The sequence below is a fragment of the Symsagittifera roscoffensis genome, chromosome 3 (genome assembly GCF_963678635.1).
Source record: "Symsagittifera roscoffensis chromosome 3, txSymRosc1.1, whole genome shotgun sequence".
NCBI classification, from domain to species: Eukaryota; Metazoa; Xenacoelomorpha; order Acoela; family Convolutidae; genus Symsagittifera; species Symsagittifera roscoffensis.
In genome coordinates this window covers 52,874,711-52,899,775 of record NC_087064.1, presented here as the reverse complement: position 1 = coordinate 52,899,775, position 25,065 = coordinate 52,874,711, and the positions used below count along the sequence as shown (strand labels likewise).

At 35.1% G+C, this 25,065-nt stretch overlaps 2 protein-coding genes across 2 annotated transcripts in view; both read right to left on the bottom strand.

The window, feature by feature from the left end:
- LOC134841220 (probable splicing factor, arginine/serine-rich 7) overlaps positions 1–25,065 on the bottom strand; it is a 446,664-nt gene that overhangs the window by 217,224 nt on the left and 204,375 nt on the right. The gene's annotated exons all lie outside the window — the stretch shown is intronic.
- Positions 9,667–25,065, bottom strand: part of LOC134841221 (glycerol-3-phosphate dehydrogenase [NAD(+)], cytoplasmic-like) — a 219,769-nt gene continuing 204,370 nt past the window's right edge. Inside the window, exons 2-8 of the mRNA XM_063857065.1 lie at positions 20,047–20,094; positions 19,783–19,975; positions 18,436–18,576; positions 18,002–18,140; positions 17,625–17,847; positions 12,153–12,273; positions 9,667–10,352 (exon numbers count right to left, since the gene is read on the bottom strand). Coding sequence (XP_063713135.1) covers positions 10,143–10,352; positions 12,153–12,273; positions 17,625–17,847; positions 18,002–18,140; positions 18,436–18,576; positions 19,783–19,975; positions 20,047–20,084 — 1,065 coding nt within the window. The 5' untranslated portion in view covers positions 20,085–20,094 and the 3' untranslated portion in view covers positions 9,667–10,142. The remainder of the gene's footprint in view (positions 10,353–12,152; positions 12,274–17,624; positions 17,848–18,001; positions 18,141–18,435; positions 18,577–19,782; positions 19,976–20,046; positions 20,095–25,065) is intronic.

Here is a 25,065-nt window from a genome sequence, read left to right as displayed (position 1 = left end):
GCGATTTTGTAGCTTTCTATGTAATAGTCATCCGAAGGCAGTAGATATTAAAGTAAAACTAATTAAAATGACACCCTAAGCAAGTTTTGTTTCTACAGCATGCCGAATAATACTAAATAAACATTTTCCAATAGCTTTAAAACCGAAAAGCCAAATAATCAAAACATTCTAGTTGGTGATTTAAATCAAAGATGAAACACGGCCGCCACATTGTATAATTTTTATAAAGGTCGAGTTTTCCTACAACTACAAAATTCCCACTGAATCAATGATAATAAGGCAAAATCTAATTCTACAACATCATGAGATCTAGTTATATGCAACTTTAATTTTTATGTTTCGACTGAAAAGGTCACTTTCCACTGTCAGCTGATATGAGTTCTGCCGCCTACAATAAAAAAAAACTGTTCGAAACTTCTACCATAAAATCAATTGAGAGTTTCACAAAAATTTTATACCACTTTTTTGTGATGCCAAATAGTTTGACACGCTGGAAGGATTATAGGAGTGTTGTCAAGTATTTTAGACAATTCTTTAATGACTTTCGTTAAAACTTGGATAAATGGACATCAGAACAGATGTTTCCCATTCACCAAAAATATCATGAGTCACCAACAGCAAAAAAAGCAGAAATATATATCGTGAAAAACAAGATAAGCAGCTAAGAGGTGTTCCATCTGGTCTAGGTTTGATGGAAAAATATAGGGAGCTAAAAAAGTGATGAAAACTTTGTTTCGCAAAACCAAGCACAATTTTTATGGCAAAAATTAGCAGGGGTCAAAACTTGGAAAGAGCTTAAAAATTACTCTTCTATGGTCAAACTGATAGATTAAAAATGGAAGATTTTAATCCGAAAACATATTCATTGAATGAGTACTTTGCTATTATTGATGAAAGCTCAGCAGCAATTTCCATAACCGAACCAGATCAAACAATCCTGCTTGTAATCAGTTTTTCAAATTGCCTGAAAAAACTTCAGCAGGTCCTGATGGTGTGTCTTTTTTCAGTAAAATTAGTGAACCTGTAATTTTCATGTATTAGATGCACTTTTTTAAAACGAAATTGCAAGAGCAATGATGGTTGTAAAAACGGCAAATTTAACAACTGTATTAAATAGAGGCCCATTTCTTCGATCAATTTACTTAGTAAAACTTTAGAAAGGCTACCATTTAATTGGCTAGTTTGACTTTTGAGGAGTGCTGTTGTTCTTCACTGAGTGTCACTTTCGTTTTCGTAAGGGTTTTTCAACACCTGATGCTATGGCTCTTCTGCTAAAGGAATGTCAATAATTGTAAGAGCAAAAGGCTATCTGTATTTTTAATGACATAATGAAAAATTTTGATAGGATTAACCACCAGAAACTAATCTTGGATTTTGAGCATCAGGGAGGTACGGAGGTTAACTCTTGATTTACCCATGAAAGACTTAATGAGCAGAAGTCAGTGTGCGAAGTTGACTGATTTATTTCAAATGGATATCAGTGACTCATGGTGCTCCTCAAAGATCATTTCTGGGAAATTTTTTGTTTTTCACATCGATGATTCACCCTCTCATTGTAAAACTTCATAAAAATTTCATTAAAAAATAAAACAAAGTTGTTGAGATTTTCTACTTTAAAAAAGTCAGCAGCAAACTTAATTAAGTTAGGCAATAAAGCATGCGATCAAAATTGCAATCTTTAATTTTTTTCTTCATATTACTAAAACTTCAAACAAGTTATCAAATTATGGTGATCTTCTATATATAGTCAGATACGTGTTTCATCGTAAACATTGTTTTCATTGTGGTCTCAATCAGCTAATAAAAAAAACAATAGCACTTTGTGAGAATCAAATAATTCAGAGAGTACCGTAATTTTTTCGGAACTTGATGATTAAAAAACATAAATTAGTTTTCAACTGCACTTGTTCGATCTTCAAAGAGGTAATCGAATAGTTTTTGAAACCTGGCATTTAAAACAGCTTAGAACTTGTACAGCCCAGTCGGAATTTGAGATGATCCTTAAGTTTTGTTAATTATATAATTTAATTAATGATTAAAATAGGTTGATTTAAGTATACAGCTACTTAAATGCTTTGAAGGAGTTTGCAGAAAAAACTTAATTTTGATGTTTGACATCAGTTCAATTACAAATGTTCACAGGATTTTGGGCAAAAATTTACAACACTTGATTTTTAAAACAGAGGACAAACCCATTTACACGATGTATTTAGGTGTTGAGAAAACATTGTGCTTGCAAAAGTTCAATATTTCCAACCAAAATTTATTGTGGAGATTGCTTTACAAAAACTTTTTAGAAAAAGTTTGAATTTGGCCTTCATTCGTCATCTGCTTTGATTTTTCTTCGAAAATGAAAAAATTTGTTTGTAATGCCAGACTTTGTAGGCAGCGTCGTGAGGGCGAATGACTGCGGTTGATTCTAGGCAGAGTTGCTAGCTTCAGTTAAACCTATGGTTGTTTAAAAAATTTGATGCCAAATTTGCTACAAGGTTTATTTGGTTGCTCAAATTCAATTTAATTGTTTAATTATTCAAATTACAGATGAGAGATTCAGTTCCAGCTCACCAGCATTTCTATTTTTCAAGTTTTTTTTAAAAAAAATTTGTTCCTCGTATAGATTTTTTGCGTGTTCAAAATTATTTTTTTCGCTGATTTCTCGCTGGTGTTTTCGAAATGTTTGATAAATTCAAGAGCATATGGGGTAGTTGCCAGAACATGAAACTTTTGATCTCTAGATTGGGGTTTGATTCCAGTCATGAGATTAAGAATTTTATCAGCTTTTTTAAAATACATTAGCTCATATTCATCAAACACAGACCATTTTCAGAGTTTTTATCTAAAAGTTCGCCCGTAGTGTAAATCATTGTTTGCCCGTAGAGTAAATCATTGTTCGAAACAGTCGATTCGTTGAAACGGTGCCGTTTTTGTAATCGGAAAAATGACTATGCTTCAAGCTATTGGAAGAATTTATGCTTCAAGGCCAGTGATAACTTTTATCACAGTGATAATGAATTGCTCGCGACATGTTGCGACCGCGCTCGAGACATGTTGCGACCGCGCTCGAGATAAGTTTCGACCGTACTCGGACTGTTTCGAATTTTTGCTCGTCCCAAACCCCTGTGGGGCAATTTGTTACCAGGTACCGTTGGGGGTGGTGGAATAGTTGAAGATGTTCTTTAACTTAAAAAATGTTGTTTTTGCGCTTTTCTGGAAGCTTTGAGGAAGATTTACAATTTACTTTCTCGGTTCGCTAATTTATGATTGGCATCATTTGCTGAGTATATTTTTCCTTCTTTCTTGATCTGCGTTTTAATTTTCATGCTAGCCGATGACATTTTATTTTTATGCAAGTCGATACCCACTCAAACTGACAAGCAGCAAATGAGGGCTCAAAATTTCACACCATTGCCTCGGAAAGTATTCAAAAACAACCTGAAAAAGCATCTTACTGGAGATTGCCTTCCTTTTAGCAATCAAAATGAACTGAAATTTAAAAAAAATTGAACTGCGAAAACTCAAATCTAAGCGTGAACAACTTTTACACTGAGGTGAAGTCAATCTTCGCGCCATTTGCGATACCACATGAACACAGCTGTACAAACACGCAGACAGAAATTAGAAGGAAAGCCAGAAACTCGAAAAAAATATATATCAAACAGATAATTGGAAAACTCTTGAAAAAACAAAGAAATCGAGAAAAAAGATTGAAAAGTTGTAGGTGATACCTTCTACCGGTTCTTTCAATTGAACTCAAGATGAAATTTGACAGGGTAGTACATTCTTCTCGGAAATTTTGATCGAACCAAATCCGTGAGCGAAGAACCACTTATACCAGGAAAACTCCCATAACCTGTTTTTTTATTCAATTGAATGTCAGACTCACATATCAGTTTTGGCAGGGTAGTTTTCTAGAAGAAAGAAAAAATTATCAAACAATGGGAAAACGGAGAAAACTTCAGAATTCGAATTATTGCCCAGCAAAACAGGTCTATAACAAAAAATAAAAAAAATGCGACTGAGAAGTTCTCGTGACACATTCCTTCGATTGAATCGTTAAGCACAGAATTTTGCTTAAGGTAGTTTTTTTTTAGAAAAAGAAATCCAAAAAACGGCAAGAAAAATAATCAAATTTGGCTAGTCCGAAAGCTATAACTTTGCATCTACACAAAATCGGTAGTACCGGCTTACGCAGCAAAGAATGTCATAACCTGCTGTCCGAGTGAACCACAAATCTGGAGACAGTCAGGGAGGTTTTCGAGAACAGTTAAAACTATCCTGACAGTTCGAAACAAATCGCTCAAGGTATTGTTTTTTCCGAACGTCATAAATATTTTTCTATTCAAATTTAGGTGATGGCCACTTAAGAAAGGGTGCTTCCTACAGCCCGTTTTTTTGATCGTTTTCAAAATTTAAGATTTGGGAGGGCGTTTTTCAAAAATCCAAAAGTATGACTTCTCCATAACCATAACTCTTTGTGTAATCAAATGTGAGAAGGGCCATTGATGCAAAAGAACTTATCGTAAACCGTCTTTTCGATTCAAATTAAAATCTCAGATTTGAGAGGGTGTTTATTGAGAAAAAATGATTTTCCAAAAAACTAACAAAAAAACAAAAATTTTTTTTCGGGTTTTTTGATTTTTCGTGTACAAAAAATTGAGTGTAGCCGCTGACGCAGGTGAGCTTCTGACAATCCATTTATCAGTTGGAGTCATAATTTTCGATTCGATAGGGTTCTTTTTGAGAAAAATCAAAAAAATTTCCAAAAAGGGTTAAAAATCAAAAATTAGTTCTTTCCCAGTGCCATACTTTTTAAGAAAAAAAAATTGAGCAAGTATGCTGCTGCACTAGAACTTTTTACAACATTTTTTCCCATCGGACCCAAAATCTCGGATTTAGGAGTGTAGTTTTTAAGAATATGATAAAATTTCACCGCGATTTTTTTGAAGGCTCTAGAAAATAGAAGCTGGAAAGAAAAAATAAAAAATTTTAAAAAGTGTCACAAAAAAATAAGCCCGTTGCTGACAAGTAACACAGAATTTTCCTACTTTTATAAAAAAAAAAAAACAGTTTTTTTTGAAATCTTCAAATTAGCGTCGTTTTTTCTTCATTGAGTGCTTATATATTGTCTTCAAAAATATTTAAATGAAAAATGAAAAAAAAAAAAATTCAAAAAAGTTGTTAATTTTTTTTTGGACTAAAAGTTTTATATTGGTTGAAAGTCTTTTTGACAAAACTGTTTTTTTACTGAATAAGTTTTTTTAGCCTAAATGGCCAATAACTGAATTACAAACACTTTAAACCAGTTTTTCTTAGCACTGGGAAAAATTTTTGGAAGTTTTTTTGATGTCGTTCGAAGCACGATGAAAGGGTTTTAATATGATATATCACTCGACCCATTCCGATGATTATTTATGGCACCTGATTTTGCAGGGAAACTAAAAAAAATACCCTTATACAAATTCTTCCTTATTTTCCAAATGTTCGGAACAAAAACCGTAAATACCACAAATTTTCATTTTTTCCTCAATTTTGTCACTTTTGTCAAAGAGGAACTTCAAGAACTGCTCATAATTGGCCTTGTTATCAGATTGATCCATCATTTTATTGAAAATTACTACGCCAAAGAACATCAGCTAAAATAACTTTATATAAAAAGTATTAAAAATGTAAAAAATTTTTAATTATAAAACAACTTTAAACTATATTGTGAAAATTTTACATTTTAATAAAAACAATTCTTTGAATTAAGCTGCTTCAAAGTTTAACAGATTACAAAAATCGCATTTGAAAGAACATGAAATCGAGTCGACAGAAATTAGTACGAAACCCACGAATCTGAATAAAAATTATTATTTTTTCAATAAGTTTAGTTGTAAAAAAAAACTATTTAACACCTAAATTGAACTAAGAAGCAGTTTACTTGAATTTTAAATAAGTGGAGCATACCAATCTTGCCTGCACTTGAAAATAATTGCAACGAATTTTGGTCATGTGATTACAGAAAAAAGTGTCATTCCCAATTTCAAGAACTCTTGCTCTCGCAAGTGAAATAAAGCACAACTTATTGAGACCATTTCCAGAAAAAAAAATCTATTTTTTTTTCAATTGATTTGAGTGATCTCCATGCTTTTAGACAACGAGCCAAAAACATCGCTTTAAAATTTTAACTGAAGTTTCATTTGTAAATGATATTTGTTAATGATTAGAACTAACAAATTTGATATAACTGATCAAACTCATAGATGTTTTTGAATCCAATGAGAATTTTTAAAATTCAAGTCCACTTTTGCAGCTCAAACTCAACCCCGTCCCCCGATGAGCCCGTTGCTTAATGAAAGCGTAATGTGTTTTCCATTTAACAACTGGAAATGAAAGCCTTACGAGGCCAAACTGTGCACTAGATAGGCGCACAATTTTGTGTCTGTATCTTCGTCGATTCCAGAGACAAGTGTTAGAACATGTTCCAGAATGTAAGTGGAGTCCACTTACAAAATTTCGGTGGGTTCCGCGTACAAAAATCTGCAAGGTAAATCTGTAACATTGATTTTAATACAGATTCGGCAACGAGCATTTATAGGTATTTGTTCCGGATTCCGCAAATGTAAACGGATTCCGCAAATTTAAGTGCAATCCGCAAATTGTTCCAGATTCCGCACATTTTGTTGCGGATTCTGCAAAGTTGTCTGTTTTTGGAGCAATTTTGAGCAATACAGTGTTTAGCTATTTGACCGTGGAAACCAAAACAGCAGAGAAGATCAAAGAAAAATAGAAATTTGCGGATGCCGGGACAAGTCTGATTTTTGCATGTTGCGGAATCCGCCTAAACTTCTTAAAATGCACAGTTTGGCCTCGTAATAAGCCAAATTGAACGCAATTGAATAAAAAGGCAATCGTCAATACTTTAAGAACATTAAGCCTAAGTTATTTAACTCAGGCAAATTCAATTAAAAACTTTTAAAAACATTCTTCAAATGTTTTACACAATTTAATCATAACGCATTATCTCAGATCAATTTTTTTCAATGGATCAAAATCGTTACACGAAAAAATTTGGTGCATACAAAAGCAGCCTTGGCAAATGTACCACCTATTCAAACTTTGAACCCACAAGAATTGCAAATGACCCAAAAGACATATTCGCTTCTCCGCACCACTGCATACTGTTAGTTGTCAATATTATAAAAAATGATTTCGATTGAACTGAAAAATACAAAAAAACCAATGGCCAAAAACCTTGAGCATGGCCAAAACTGTGACTTTTCCCTTAAGAACAACCTTAACAACCACACTTTTCCCTAGAACCACAGTCTAAACATGTCTCTTCACTTCTTTTATTGACACTTAAACTCTTAACCATTATTTCAATTCAAAATATGTCACTGAACATTGAAGTGATCAGAATTGCTATACCACATTAGTGCCGCAACTGAAAAAGTGCTCAGTAGTCCCAAACATTGATCATATTAGGAATTTGCATTTCTTTTTGTGACTAGTTGAGTTTTGCGTGAATACTGTTTTGTTATGAAGCGAAGCCGAAACTATTCGACAATTTGCTGAGTTAACCGTTGTTTTCAAAAATTTTACACAGAGGCGAAGCTGGGCTTTGCAAACACTAGTCATTACAAGACAACGCAGCTCTAATAAGTGCAAAAAGAAAAAGTAGAAAGAAGCCTCGAACTAGTAAAAACTCGGCTACGTCTCGGAGTCAGATTACGAGGCTCACGCACTAACCACTAAGCCACGTACGCTTGCCTAATGAAAAACACTAGTCACACATAAAGCACAGATCAGATGCTATGCAATTTCTAATGCGACAGTGAGATCTCCATATACTTGAACTTTCAATAAACACTTTATTTGCGTTTTGCGTCATAGAAACATTTTGAAGTGTCGTATGAAGAGTTTGAGTAGGTTACTAGCGTTAGGTAGAAAAAAAGAAGGTTCGCACTAATACACTAACGCTCGCAAACTCACTAATATGATGACGCCGAGCTTAGTTAACTTTTTTTGCTTAAAAAGCGGCATCATTTAAAATGGCCGTCTTTGTCTTTTTTAACTTTCACGCAATTGAATATGGTTAATTGTCAGTTATTTGAGGAATGGTTGAAAATCGGATTCAAAATAATTTTCGCCCCATACTGTTCAACACGATTTTCATTGATTTTCGGCACTGAAGTACCGCCCAGTAAAAATAAATGGTTCCGCGCTTTTTTTTGGCGCGATTAGAATAGATTGAACTTACTATTTCATCGAGACGGGTCTGATCGCGACAGTGAAACTATTAGGTAATTACGAGATACAGTAAACAACCAAAGCAGGATCAAGGAACCACTTAGAAAATTCTTAGCCGAATATAGATACATTTTATTACAGAAGTTAACTTACTTTACGACCAAAATGCCCTATATTTGGGGGCGTTAAACAGTGCCGAAGTACAACAGTGCCGCAAAAGGCGGGAAAAATTCAGAACAATTTACACGCACTTGCAAGAGCGGGAAATTACTGACGCTAATTAACAAAGAAAATCACTCAATTCTGGCGCCAATACGTCTGCAATTGCAAATTAAGCAATTAATTTGGCGCCAAAACTTCTAAGTTGCAAATTTTCGCGCTCAAAATCTAACAGTTTTACTTAAGATTGTACACGATCGCTGTTTAATTTTTGATTGCCGCACTTAATGTTGAAATTTATTCAAATTTTCGGCACTGTTGAACTGAGTTTTCATTTTCGGCACTGTTGAACAAAGTTTTCAATTTCGGCACTGTTGTACTTCGGCACTGTTGTACTGCCCCCTATATTTGTTTGTTTAGATCGCTATGAGGTTCACTTTCTAGATCAGACGGGGAGGGTTCTCATGCTTGAGGGACTGAATGTTTTAAAAACTTCAACCAATCAAAGTCGCTAAGCGTTTCTATTGGCTAAATGCCTTTCTCACAAAATCAAAGTCAATATTAACAGAAAATGTTTTAAATCAGTGGAAAATAAGCAAAAACATCATAAATTGCGGGTCACAACCGCATTACTATTCAGATAACCATCAAGATTATTAGGTTCAAAATCTGCTTATTATCAAATCGGTCAATATTAATCCTTAATGGCCTGGATTTAATTTCTTACTTTGAGATTTTCGCGATTTATTTTGAGATTTTGAATACTCAATTCTGATTGGCTGAAAGTAAGCTACAATTAATTTCAAGCACTCGGTCCTTCAAGCATGATCGACGTTACCGATCAGACCCGTCTCCTTGGCATTCGCCGTTAGTTTTCCGCAAATACCTGGAGTCCATCATAAATACACTTACAATGAGATGAAAAACATTTCAGAAATATATTCTCTATTTGCAATTAGTAAATTACAATTTGATTAAATTCTTAACCAATCACGCAAAAATAATTGACAACACAATTATTCCGCTTACATTTTAGTAGAATTAATTAAGCAAGGATTCGTTCAACAGTACCGAAACTGTAAATGTGTTCAACAACGCCAAAAATTGAGGATATTTGAGTTCTGTTTGCAAATTGTCTGCAATTTGTTTGAATACTGGTTTTGGAGCGAAACTGAAAAAATGGACAATTTGCAAGAAAAATTTGTAACGCCGCTCTTGGGAACTTTTGTTTGTTTAACAATCGGCATCAATTAAAATGGACATTTTGACTTTTCAACTTCCGTCGATTTGAATAAATTTTCTAGTCAGTGATTTGGGATCAGTAAAAGCAGCACTCAGAATAATTTTCGGCACTTTTGAACAACGTTTTCCTTTTCGGCACTTTTGCACTTCGGCACTGTTGTATTTCCTTATTAAGCAATTCAACGGTCGCAGACCTGTGCATTTGTTATCATTAAGAGCAGGAGCCGAATTCAAATATATTTTCACTCCGCAAATTTTACGACTGATAAAAAGATAGGGCTCGCCCTTTTACAAAAAAATGTATTTAATCAACAGAGAAACCACGGCGTTTCCTCTTTCTATGTTTAATTTGGTGACAGCAAAGTAATATAAAACTGTACACAAAATCTGATAAAACTACTTACCTCAAAAATCTAGATCAGCTCTTGCTCTTGTAGTTTAGTTAAATTTTATAATTTTTACAGTTTAGTGATTGTGACATAATTTGGGGTTCTGTCTTCGTGAGTTATCTACATGTGTTCAGGGTGGTTTTGAAGACACTCAAATATCTGGTCTGCTTTCATTTGTCGTTGTGAGACTCTGTGGATGGCAGCAAATAGAGGGTACTTCTCTACATCTGCAGGACCTTTCGCCTCCAACATCTTATACACTTTCTCTGCGGTCTGATGACCCTGCAGTTTCTGACCATTCAGATGTTCTTTTTCTAGTTCCTCAAAGCTCTAAATGAAACAATAGCACTGAAATTTTTTTTCGGAGGTGAAGCGAAAATTTCAAGCCAAAAATCCCTTCGTGAATTTTCCAATTTCGTTTCTCGGATAAATATAAGTTTTTTATGACTAGCTTTGGATATTTGATTTCAAAAATCAACCTATTCTATTCAGGCAAATGTTGTAATAGAATAATTAAAACATAGCCAAAATCAGTTGTAAAAGTTGCAACACTATGGTGTACAAGAAGAATAGGATTAAAACAGCAAGAGACTAAAGAACTATAAAAGAGGACTTCGAACGTTGTTTCCGTAGAGGAAACAAAAACATGGCCAACTGGCAGTTGGAAAAGAGTAATGCAAGGAACTAGAAAAAAAACAGAGTTGTTTTTTTTTTGGGAAAAAATCAACTTCCGAAGAAATAGATAGCTTTCACATTATTTGAATTGCTAGAATAATATATGATGGACACTTTTTTGATAAAATTAACCCAATTTCAGAAAACTGGATCAATAAGTAATTTTTTTATTTCGCTGGGAAATCTGAAAATTAAACTACTTCTTTCGAAACTTGAAGTCTATCACGTTTTTCGCGCTTAGCATTTTCGCCTTTGCTTTTCGATAGTGGAGTTTGCTTTCCTATTAACAAAGGAAATGACCTGAAGTTACTCAAAAAACAAACCGCAAAATAGTATTTTTGAGCCTGAACAAATTCTAAGACTTCCTGGAAAAAAAGGAAAAAATCATCGCGACCTATTTAGAAGTCTTAACTACGTTAGGAAAAAATTTGCTTCCTTGTATAAAGTGGCGGATTCAAATATCCAACATACCATGAAAGTCTTTGAATTTTAAGAATAATTTGTGAAGCTCCCCAATGATAAAAACAGGATCAATCGATTCCGTTTAAAAAATCGCATTCATTTTTTATTTGTGAGACCCATTATTTGAACCGCTTGACAATTTATGGCATGATTCAAAAACTTTCATGTAAATAAATAAGACAATGCAATCAAAATGATTTTTAAAGTTGCAAAAGCTATACTAATGATAGACGCTCTATCGTGCATGTAGTACAGTTATATGAACATGCTTTTTCAAATTCAAAAACTTAATAGCTGATATTTTGCAGACTGCTGCATTAAAACTATTGACAACAACGTACCTTACGAATAGTTTAAATTAAACTTCATGTCAATGAACCCCACTAGAAGGCGTGCAGAGCAAAGTACAACAACGCGATATATACAGTTAAGTGAAACTAGTACACAAAACTGTGTCACTTGGACTTTTGGTCAATGAACGTTTTTATAACCAGAATTATCAAGATAATCAAAATAGAAAAATAGATGGCAATGACCCATTGGGTTTATGCGCTAAAGGACAACCATTTCTGGCAACAAAGGACTACATAATCGAAACCAGAACGTCAAAAAACGAGATAGCATTAAATGATTAACCATCTCAAAATATTACTGAGTACAACTAAAGCGCAATTATAGTCTGATACTCTATATTGAGAAAACTTCTGTATAACATGCATATGTTAAAACTCCAAAAGAACAGTTTAGAGAGATTAATCGGTACAAATTAATTTAAGATAATAAGATGTTGAAACAATTTCTATTTCATTTTCTATTATTTTCTTTTTTTTTCAAATTTTACGAGGCCGTTATTCTCATTGGAAAATGATTGAAACTATTTCTCTGGCATGATTATGTTTTTTTTGCGAGATTCTTGTTATAATTGTTTAGAGGGTTGAATGGTTCTTTTAAAAAAACAATGTTATTGTTGAATGTGTCAAATGACTAGCTTGCCTTTCCAGTTGTGACGAATAGCTTGCCCAGTTTAGTGTGTCTGCCTCCGTAGGACGTGGTCACGAGGTCAGCAATACCACAGCTCTCGAAGAACACACTTCTGTTCTTGCAGCCATAGAACCTAATCAAAGACTCGCTCAACAGCTACCAGGCAAGGGATCTAAGTGCCACTGATCTCATTCTATAACATGAGACTTTCAGTATCTAGCTTCAAATACTCGATAGACAACTCTTATTGACTTTCAGTTATTCGTTATGCAGCCAAAAAAAATTCTGTTGAAATTCTAAGCAACTTTTCTCCATTGCGTAATCTTGACCCAATTTAAGCAAAATGAGTTCGAAATTTCAAATTTTGTTCCGTGTCCGGATAATTTAAATCAGCATTGTTGTTACTATTGCGAAGAGGCTTTGAAAAAGATGAAACCTTTTTCGCAATAATAAGGGCAGTCTGTATGTAAAGTTAATTCTAATTTTTTTAAACCAATTTCAAGTGCGGTTAACAAATGCTGGTAGAATATTTGCTTTATATTTGTCTCTTCCTCATTTGTTTTCTACTCGTTTTTCCTCATTTGTACTAGAGTAATTTTATCTAATGTTCAGATTATAGGCCAGCCGTTTCAAATCCAAAATAAGACTGTCCAATCAGAATTATGAATATCTTTGTTTAACGTATATTTATAACTCTTGAGAAATGAATCTTCTTCTTGTAAAGCGTTTTTGACAAAGATCGGTCGAAATTTCAAAAAAAAAAATCCAAAATCGGTCGAAGTTTCCAAAGGCTATAACTAACTTTCTACAAAAACTAGGGAGAAGCCGCTTATGCATAAAAGATTCCTACAACCTGCTTTTTCAGTTAAAACCATAATCTGTCTTAGCACGGCAGTTTTTGAGAAATTAAAAATTCCAAGTAAAAAGGTAGTTTTCCGAGGCCATCATTTTTTTTCAACAAACTACGAAGTAACCGCTGAAACATGGGAGACATCGACGACCATATGTCGATTGAACCCTTAATCCCAGATCTGGGAGGTAGTTTTTGAGAAAATCTAAGTTTCAAAAACCAAAATGACTAAAAATGGCATTTTATTGAGGCCATAACTTTGCTTAAAAAGTTAGAGCGTAGCTGCTTATGCAAGGGAAACCCTGATGACATCTTTTTCGATTGAACCTTCAAACTCAGATTTGTCAAGGTAATTTGGAGAAAAGAACCTGGAGCAAGGTACAGAACAAGAGACTATCGGGAATATGCAGGCACGTAGAGTGTATCGTGTGTGCATTGGTACAACACTTTTGAAAATCGCTGAAGTAAAAATCGTCCCATAATTATTCATAATACTTGTACTTGTTTTTATCAAACACGAACTAACACTAGCCACCAATAAAGCAGCCACAGATGCTATTTAACTGGGTATGGTTGGTAAGCTACCAAAAAGCCACCAACTGAGCACACTCTGCGCTTAGGTTAGATATGCATCGTGATAAAAAACGCAACGCTACTCAGTTGTAAAAAAACTACTTAAGACGGTTTGTTTTGTTTTTGTTCTTATGCTGAAAAAAAACTATACGAATGCTTAAGAACGTTAAGGAATTTATTCGACAAATGAATAACAAACAAAGAAAAAACAACATTAACTCGATCAAAATTAGCCTAAAATTCAAAAATTTCAATTCCGTAACTTCTCAATTTAGGGACAATTTCTTCAAAACTGTTCTATGTCGTTCGATTCACGCACATTATAGTTTTCGCCAGATTCATATTCTATTGTTCATATACTATTCGCCACATTTCAATGATTATCAGTGGTATCCGAATTTGCGTGAAAACACAAAATTTCACCTTTATTTTCATGTCCGGAACAAAAAGGATAGCCGGCTGCTTTACATAAAGCACAGAATGTTCGGATGACAACGATTGAAAAAAAAACCAAAAAGTTTATTAAAAAAAGTATATATATATTTGTTTTCTGCCAAAACTCCTTTTTTATATAAAATGTTTGAAATCATTAAAATGATCTAATGATTATATAAAATGTTCTTATTAAATTCGTGGCAGCCTTTTCCTAATACAACCTGAAAAACAAAAAAGTCAGTTCTTTCGACACTAAGAGGCCTTTTAAATAGTTTTAAAAATATGATATGAAACGACCCCTACGACTTTTCTGTCAAAATCGGCTGAAAAACAGTCCCTACGTCATAGTTCTTCCACGCCCCTAGCGGGTAGTCGGACGAAAATAGTCACCCCGATAAACGTAGCCAACTGAGTTGGAAAAGTAAGGGTGAACTCGGGGAGATCAAAAAATTATAAATTTGTTTTTTAACATTCAACCTTCGAACTTCATTATTGAGAAAAGTATTATATCAGCTTGAACATGAAATTTTTTTCCTGGAAAATCAATATATCTGAAGCTAGTCTCTTCAAATTACTCCTTGAAAAAGAACATTGAGCCCCAATCCCCAATGAACAAACAGGTCAGGTTCAAGGAATCGATGCCTCTACGCACCCCCAATCCAGGAGGCGCCAAATCCCATTCATCCTACATCGGTCTCGTGTCGAGAACTAAAGAGAGAGAGAGAGAGAGAGAGAGAGATAGAGAGTGTGTTACGCGAGAAGTACGGAGAGAGAGGATGACAAAAAGACACGAAGCAGAAAAACGGGAAAGACGAGAGAACAAAAAGAAGAAAAAAAATGTGTTTTCATCGATAGGGCAGCCAAAACAAGCCTACCTGCTCAAGTTCTTGTTACTTGTTGGGCTTCTAGTTCTCTCCTACTATTCCAAAGCGGAAAAGAATAAAACTCAGACCCGATTAAAAGTAGCATATATCGCATAAATTTCGCTTTTAACCAATATTATGTCTGGTGCCCTTCCGGAGGGTGGATTCACCACTTTAAATAATTTGCTTTCTAAAAACTAATCAAAACTCATGCATTTTAAATTTTACTAGGGAACTATGACCACTGCATTAGAAAACCCACTGATACCTTCAATAAAAAAACAACCTTAGTTGTTACTACTAAATAACCTTACTTGTTTCTCTACAAAACTAAATGAAAAGTGAATAGAGAGTTTGAGAGAATGGCAGTTTCCAAATGACACAAAACTTCTCTTGCCAAAATCTAAGGAAGGAGGGGCTAATTCCGCATGAAAAACACTCCCAACCGGTTTTTTTGATTGAACTTCTGATCTCAGATTTGATAGGGTAGTTTTAAGAAAACTCAAAAAAGGTCTGAAGTTCACAAAAATTCGACTTTCCGAAATCCAATGATTTTCTCTGCAAAAAAGCAGGTCGAGGTTGCCTAATTAGAGCAGATAACAAAAACCGGGTTTTTCGATTGAACACTCAACCTTAGAATTGGCACGTTAGTTTTGCAAAAAAGTCAAAAAAGTCAGGTGTAAAAAAATGTGAAGAAAACTTGGGCCTAGTCGCTTTTACAAAAGAGCTTCCCACAACCCACTTTTTGGACTGAAAACAAAATTTAAAAAAAACGGTCACAACATCACACCTTTAGTTTTTCCAAGGACGATAAATTTTGTAAAAACACTTGGACCTAGCTCTTGATGCAGGGGACCTTTCCCAAACAATTTTTTTTCATTGGAACCAAAATCTCAGTTTTGATAGCTTAGTTTTTAAGAAAACAAAAAAATTAAGAATTATGGATCAAATGCTCCCCCGACAAACTTTTTCGAAGGATGTACACAGGGGAGTAAAATAGAAATAGACTAGAAGTGTATGCAAGCACACCGGGGAGTAGGCAGTCTTTCAATCGATACCTTTTTGAAATTCTGTAGTTTTTGGATAAACTAAAACTTTTGGAAAAATGAAAACTTTCAAAGCGATGTCAACAATAAGCTGACAAAACTTGAGCATATAAATAAAAATCCAACACAACAACTTATACTGAAAAAATCAAATGCAAAAAAAAACGTGAAAAAACAAGGTCCAGTGTAATGAAACCATAGTGTAATGAATTCATATCTGGACAACCTCAACAACTGGCTTAAAATCAGAAAACTTTCTCTATGAACAAACTCTACTTAAAAAGAAACGACTTAAACACTTAAACGACTTGCTAACTAACTTCAGAGTAGCTCCAAAGAAACACTATGAACGACATAAGACAATTGAGAGGATTGTCCTGAAATATGCAGGTCCCTTTTGGACCCACACATTGAGTTACACCAACTCGCAGCGTCATCGAAAGAAACAGAACAATGAACTAACATCACTAGGAAGCTTAAGAATGTGTGACAACACACATCTAGATGACAAAACAAAAATCCTTCCGGCTCCAACATACAATCAAATCATCTCGAAGCAGTTCCTTCGCGACTGCTATCAAGATAATAGAGCCGACCATCACACTATCAACCATAATGAATTCGATCGGAACATCGGACCCACTATCGAACATAAATTTCAGCCCGGCATTAAGCGCCTGTTTACCAAACACCTAGCATGACCCAGAGGCGAAGCATGACACAGAGGAGAGCATATCTCAGGAAAGCATGAAACAGAGGCGAAGTTTCGCTTCGCAAACACCAGCCAGAATCCGATAAAAAGCAGCTCTATTAAGTGCAATTAGAAAAAGTAAAAATAAGCCCTAGAACTGGTAAAAATTCGTCTACGTCTCGGATTTGATTTGCGACCTAGAGAATATGATCCTCACGCACTTAATACTCAGCCACGGAGGCTTAATAAATCACCAACACTAGCCACAAATACAGCAGATAAAAAATGCTATGAAATTTCCAATGCTACATATTGTGACTATCAATGGTGCCACCAAATAAGTTAACATTTTCAGTTGCTAGTTAGTTTAGAAAAAAGCTTCGTACTAATATACTACGCTGCTGGCTAGTGTAATTGTAACTGTGGAGTAAAACAACTTCAAGCATCAAAGGTACAAAAGTTTTTTAATCCGACGACTGCCTACGTTGTTACATAGGACCACTGAGCATTTATTTAATTACCGAGTACATCCTGCCTCCATTACAATCGAGAGCTTGTGGGAGAATCCCAAAGAAGCTACCGAACATCTGCAACTTCTCACGAAACCTCATATAACGGGAGTTTTTTTGGGTTGCCCTCAAAAAAATTACCCGCTTAAACCAGGCATGGAGAATCAGTCAGTTCTCCACACGCCAAAAATCATGGCCCCTAAAATATGCACTTTCTACCGCAAACAAACCTCCCTCTTGAGCGTGCTGTATAGACAGAAGGTGTCGACACCAGCACGAAGACACAGTGACTGGAACAGTTTGTTCCCCTTCTATGTCTGTTTTGGAACAGGAGGCCCTGGGGTAACTGCAAAGATAGATTTGACTAGACGACCCCAATCAACCCAAATATAAACGAAATTTTTTAAATTTCTCTTTATCTTTCACACATAATCGATATCTCCAATCAGAAGTTCAAGGCTCAGATCGATGTACCAACCACAACAACAAACAGGTAAATGATACTAAAGAAACTCACTCCTCAGCGAAAGCCATCATTTCCATCAGCCCAAGTCTGATGATGGCGCACTTGGTATTGTTGCCCATGCCCAAAGCATCTACGAAGCCAGCACCCAGGGCAATGATGTTCTTCAGGGCTCCACAGCACTCGACAGCAGTGACGTCATCCACCCACGCACACCTGAAGAAGGGCCTGTTGAACACCTGCTGGAAGATGCGCCCCTGTGACTCGTCTTTGGTGGCTGCATAAAGAAAACAAAAAGCAAAATGGGAAAAACAATAAAAGACCGAATGAGCTAATAACAACACTAAATGATTGAAATTTTTGAGGCCGGAATAATGGTCTGCGTTAAGGTGAACCAAATGAAAATGAAAACATGACACTAATCAGAATACCTATAGTAGCTTCTGCAAACTGCTCCATAGCGATCTCATTGGCAAGATTTGCTCCCATTAAGGCCCCGCAACTGATGTTTAGAGTGTTCTTAACTACATCTGAAATCATGATCAGATCATTCTCCGTCACTTCGAAACCCTGAAACGTATATCTGGACTGCACTAAATTCATTAAATCTTTCAATACAAAACAAAAAAGTTAGACTGCACTAGGTTTTTAAAATATTCGTCCATCAAGTATGTATGCTAGCGGTGTTTTAGCAACTTATGCACTGACCCGTCACATGATAAAGGGTCCCATCTTAATTAACCTTTCAAAAAAGACGCTCGAACTCTTTAGAGCAGCGAAGAATTAAAGCTGTTGGCACTTATATCGGTGTACATGAACATCGTGCTTCTTTTACGCATATTTTAAAGTGCATTATTTTTTTTACTTTGCAAAGGGAGATGGCGAATGCGTCTTTGCGAACTAAGTCTTTGATTGATTCACAGGTCCCTTTCACGAACTGGTGTGGCAGCACAAAAATCAGGATGTTGGATCCCGCAATAGCATCTTTGACATCAGGAACAGCGACCTAACACACAACACATTGAAGACAGAGGCGAAGCTGCGCTACGCAAACACTAGCCGGAATACGACAAAAAGCAGCTCTATAAAGAGCAATAAGAAAAAGTAGAAGTAAGCCTCGAATAAGTAAAAAAAACTCGGCTATGTCTCGGATTCGCACCTTCGCTCTAGGGCTTAAGAGTCTCACCCTCTAGCCACTTAGCCACGAACGCTTTATTAATTACAAACACTAACCACAAATAACAGATGCTATGCAATTTCCAATTTTACAATGAAATTTCCAAATAAGTGGACACTTTTATTTGCGATTTACGTTAGAAAAAAAAGCAGGTTCGAACTAATAGACTACCGCTCGCAAGATGGCTAGTGTAAATACAAACTAAGCACATTTGAAGATGTTTGTCACAATTTTTATCTGCTCTGAAAAACGAACACAAGCTAGAAAAAATACGGTCTTTCAAATTGCGATCAAACTAAGCTAATACTAAGCTAGACAAAAATATCCAGTTACTGTGCATTTAGCACAAGAAGTTTCATCATAGCAAAATTCAAAAAAGGACAGCGCTTACTTTTTTCTAACTGATTAATGTGGTCGGTAATAGTAAATTATAAAAGGGGCCCTTCCGTTTAGGTACGGTCGTGCACAAGCTGGATAGGGCCCATACCAGCATTATATAAATACATCAATAAACAATATTGCAGGAATTAAGTCAAGTCAGCATTTAATGCATTGTCATTTAAGGTATTTACTTCAACCGTCCCTCCTCTACAACAGCACTAATTGAATTGTCTATGAATTGCGTCTTACGCAGTGATCTGCAACCCCGTATACAAAGGATAGCGCTCCTGAGCAGTGCGAAGCTTATCTTAGTTCTTATATAATTTGTTTCTGCGTAGCTTTCATGCTTTTTTTCACTAAAAATTGTGCTAATTGTGTAATTGTCGGTAATTATGCTGAAGTTCAAGAGCCTAGTTAACGTATTATCAATTGTTGCAAGTCGCTCTATCATGGGCTACTAACTAGAGCTTCTAACTCTTGGCTTGACGGCTCTATTAAAAATTTGTAGGAAAATCAAAATTTTTACATCCATTTTTTACACTGAAGTTCTGACCAACTTTTAAGGTTCGATTTAGCTTGAATATGATAAATCACTCAACTGCATGGTCAAAACACTTAACATCACACTTGAACAGCTGGTAATTTCATACTTACAACGTTATCGGGTAATTTCGTTCCCGGGAGATATTTAACATTTTCGTGATGTTGGTTGATATACTCGGTCAACTTATATTCTTTTCCGTCCACTTGAATTTTCTCTTCAAAAACCCACATGTTAACTTTCTTCTCGAACAAAGAACTCTTCTCTGCACAATTTGTTCCCACCATTCTTGCAATTGTTGTGCCCCTTTAAATATAGAACATGATAAATCATGTACATAAGAAAGTTAGAATTTAAAAGTAAAAAAAAAAACTCACCAATTACCGCTTCCAATAACAGAAACTTTGTTAGCCATGGTTGTTCTAAAGATATTAACACTTTTTTTATATATAAAACAACTTAGTTTTGAAAGACAATCTGCAGCCACTGAATCAAATTTCTTCTAAAGTTGAAAAAAAAAAACAGCAAACAAAATTTTTATTCAGCTATGTGTTAAAAATTGAAGAGACTACCATAAACTAAGAAAAGAAACACGTCGTCTAGTTACCAGGACCAAATTATTAACACCACTCCTCGTCTGTTTAACGAAATAGAGAGAAGTGGTGTTTGTAACATACGCCCGGAAGTGCTTACCGACGGAAAATAAAGCTAGGACCTTAAACGACTGGTTAGCTTCCAAACACAGCTTCACAAGCTTTTAACCGTCTCTACCAGAGCCAGTTCAATGTGAGGTCCATTAAAATCGAGTCGAAAAAGTCGTTACAGAAAAAGAACACTTTATTTGCACATCGAAATTAATTTCAATACACGAGTGTATGTCAAATGTTTTCTATCAATTCAAAAAAATATTAAAACATCATTAGACACGCATAGTTACAATAAACAAAAAATCTATTACAATTATCGATGATTACTTTTCACCCGAGAGCTTCAAGGTGGTTTATATATAAATGTTATTATATAAACGTGAAGCTTTTCCATGAAACTTTACCATGAGTTGCCACAGAGGGGTCTTCTTAAATAATAATAAATAATAATTCTTGAATATTATCTTTGCTTTTCTGTATGTAAGTATGTCTTTATCATCTGTTAGTTTGTTCCAGATTATGACAGACTTTTTAAAGAAGGAATTGTCTATGTATTGCTCCTTGTATCTGTCGCCGAAATATAATTTGTTGTTTCTTGTATTAATATCTATTTGGTGGTTATCATACTCAATGTTTTTATAGGCTGGCAATAATGGATGTTGTATTTTTCAAAAGTGACATAATATTTTTATAGTCAAGAAACATTGTTACTGTCAATATATTGTGTTTTAGCTTCAGACCTGAAGATGAGTCGTATTTTGCACGATCGCAGCAAGTTTTTATTGCCCAGCTTAACTGTTTTTCCAGAGATATCATTGAGTTAGCGAATATTCCCATTAAAAGAATTGCTGGGTAATGCAAATGACTAATTACCAGTGCATTCATTATTGTAACATTCGCCCAAATACTACACAGCGACGGAGCGTAGGAAAAGTACCTATTAACGACTGGCAGGCGTCAGTTACCTTAATCCTACTCGCTTTTCACCGTCTCGACCTTGCCAGTTGATTTTCTGGTCTGTCTAGGGCTAACTAAAGAGTTACCATTTTTAGGCCATCAGTCAAACGACTTTTGATCAGCTTTCGTTTGCATGCGAACACAACCATATAGCTGAGTCTCGGATCCTCAGACTACGTGATTGTCATTAAAAACACGGCTCGAACAACCTATTTTAATATGTTTTTGTGTGACAGTTCTATATTAAATCCATTGGAGATGGATTGACCCTTTCCTCTTTCTAGCTACTCATATTCTGAAATATCAAACAATAACGGTGTTAATTAAGAGATCTATGACATTCCAGTAGCTATAAAGTTAGTCTATACAGTCCCTTCACATAGAACAGTCTCTGGGGGACCAAGCCTCCGCTCCCGTAATATTCCTGAGATAACGCTCTTATCTCTTCCAATTTGTGTCCCGGGAGGGTTCCGTGGTGTATTTCTTCCCCCACTGAAGCCTCCTTCTCCACCAATATCTGTTGACAAGTGTCTTATCGTGCGTTGTTGCCACGATAAGAGGCTTCGTACTTTCCGTCTCTCGTACGACTGTTTTTCACAATATCTGTCGTTGTTCTGATTTTCGTCACTTTTTCAGTCAAAATGGCCGTTTTTCGTATTTCTGAGAAATATTCTTCTTCCAATCGAAATTTTAAAAAATATTAATTCTAGAATATTCCGATCCTCCTTCGCAATGCTTTTTTGTCAATAAGGCCTTCAGTCGTTCTTTTTTACGTCGCCAGAAGGTTGTGCTGTGCCAGTTTGGCAGAATGGCACATATCAAGAGTCTTGGTTTTACTGGCAAGGGCTTTTTGATTGATTGAAGTGTTTTTGTTCAGCATGCCATTTTCCTGAGAACTTTTTTGATATCTGATCTAAAAGAGAAACTGATCTAAAACTACTCCTAGGTTTTTAACACTGTTTTTTTTCTTCAACTAATTTATTATCTAGATTTATAGTATACTTTTTATCCTTTTTCCTTGAATGTTTTTTGCAGAAAACGATGAGTTCTTTTTTTTGCATTCAACTGAAGTGACTGTTCTAAAAAATAATTTGAAAACAGACTGCAATTGGCTTCGAGTGCTTTAAGAACTTTTGTGGATCGTCATTTTCACAGAATAGTAATGTATCAGCCGCATGTTGAACTATTTTACATGTTTTGTCAATTTGTTTGTTGAGATCGCTAATGTAGAGATTGAATATTAGAGGGCCTAGGACAGTGCCCTGTGGGACACCCTGCTCAAGTGCAATCCAACCGCATTCGGTGTTATTAACAATTGTTTTCTTGCTTCGGTTGGTGATAATGCTTTAGAGAGATCCAGTAAGGAACATGCTACAGTTTTGTTGTTGTCTATTGCTTTTCTGAATGCTTCAGTGCAAAAAAGAAAAGCGTCGGTTGTTGAATATGATGTTCTGAACCCAAATTGGGTATTACTTAGTAATTTTTTGGATATCAGATATTCGTTGATTTGTTTATATCACAACTTTTCAAAAACTTTCGAGAGAGCCCCAGTTATAGAGATAGGCCTATAATTTTCTGGTAGTACTGGATCCCCTTCTTTGTATATTGGAGTGACAATTGCTTTTTTGAGCTTGCAAGGATATGTCTTGATTTTCAAAAACTCATTGTATAGAAATGTTAGATGTGTGTATATTTCATTGCAGCCATCCCTCAATGCCCAGGCTGGAATTTTGGATGGACCTGGTACCTTTCGACAATTTAAACTATGTATTTTTTTTACATTCAGCTGATGTGATGAATTGGAAAGAAAATTTATTAATAGTTTGAATGTTGCATGTAGAAGTCGGTGGACTTTGCCTCATTTTCGAATTTTTCTCATAAAAGCATCCAAGAGTTGAGAAATTGTAATTTAGCAGGTTCGCCATCTAAAAATTATTGGTTATGAAATCGTCGAAAGAGTTTCTGATTAAGGGAATGAGATTGGGAGATTTTTTTTGAGTTTCTTGTGTCGTATATTATACTCCATTTTTCGCGTTCGCTTTTTTTCGAGTTAAACAGTTGGGATATAAATTTATCATCTTCGTAGTTTACCTTTGGTTTGTCGTTGCGAATGAAAATAGTCTTCTGTGGGGCACAGTCTTTAATGGTGTCAGCGATGTTATGTGTTAAGATGTCGAATACTAATTCGGGATTATTAATGCTATAGAAACTTCTCCGATTTATAGCTGATAGTTTTTGTTTGAATTTGTAATAGGAGTAATTGGATTTGTCATATATTTTACCTTTGATTGGTCTTACGTTGTTCTTCAGCTAAAGTTCTGTTCTGAACGCTGTTGCTTGGTGGTCGGTCTTAATTGGTGGTGTGAACACTATTGAATTATTTGTGAGATCTTTTATGCTTAGGTCGGTGATAATATAGTATATTAGTGCTTTTGAGTGAGTAGGTGTTGATTTGTTAGTGACGTCCTGATTATATGGTTTTAAGATTGTATCTAAAGACTGTTTGTCGTCTTCCTTGAAATAGTTCAGGTTGTAATCTCCTAGTAAAAATAGGTTTGAATTAAATGACTGTGCATGGTCAATTGATTTGGCTAGATCCTCTAAGAAGTCTGTTTTGTTGTTTCTATTAGGATTGTAGGCTAGGTTTAATAGAGTGGTTCTATCATTTTTGTTGAGTCAGGCTTTAAATTCTATCCAGATGCTATCATACTTTTTGAGCATGTTGTATAAGTCATGTCTTACCTATGTGTTTAATTTTTTAGGAACCAGTAACATGACCCCTCCACCCTTCAATTTTTTCACTTGATTCATAAATTCTATCACATCGGTACAACTTATCTTTGTAATTGTCTATTGCCTATAGTTTATCGTCATTTGTATCATTGAACCATGTCTCGGAAAATCCGAAAACTGTATTATCATAAAAAGTTTCAATAAGTTGTTTGAGATCTGAACGCGTTCTAGGTAAACTTCTACAATTAAGGTGTACTATTTTAAAGTTGTTGTTGCAGTGTTCCAGTGTTTTCCTTATTTGACTGAATTCCATAAAGGGTTCTGGATTTGGGTGGATATCTTGATGTTAGGAGAATTTTATGAAGGGACCTTTCTTGTTTTTTGTAGGTCTTGCTTGTGTTTTTTATATAATAGCTGTAATAGTATTAGCGTATATTATTAAGTATAGTACAATAATATTTGTTCGAGTATATTGTGGCAACCCGTGGAAAAAGATACTTTCATTTCTTTTTATTCAGTACCTTATAAGCTACAATTTGATCGCTTTCGCAGAAACTGATGACAGATACGCTAGTTAAGACAAAAAATAACAGCATATCGTTCTGTAGAACAATTTTAGTTAAAACTACAAAGAACAGTCGTTTAACAAAAAGATGGTCTTAATTAGCATTACTTAAAAATGAAAACCTTGCGAGTAGTAATATGATTGCTGGTTACGATTCAGATTATGGTTATAATTACTATCACAGCCCCATGAATTTTTGTTGAAATTATTTTGACCAGTTTGTCGGCCATGACCAGTTTGTCGGCCATATGGGTGCATGCGATTGTTACTATAGGGTCGGTTGGTAGACTTATAAACATTATTATGTTGATAATTGAAAAGCGATGTTTGGTTGGAATTTGCTTTTGCAGTATAATCAGGGGCTGGTTTTACGCTCGGGAATTTACTTGAGTGTTTGAACACATATGAGCCGAGGCAATTGCGCAAAAATGGTATAACCAATTCATCGTTCAGGTGTATAGCGTCAAAATATAAACTCTGATAGCTCTCCAAGC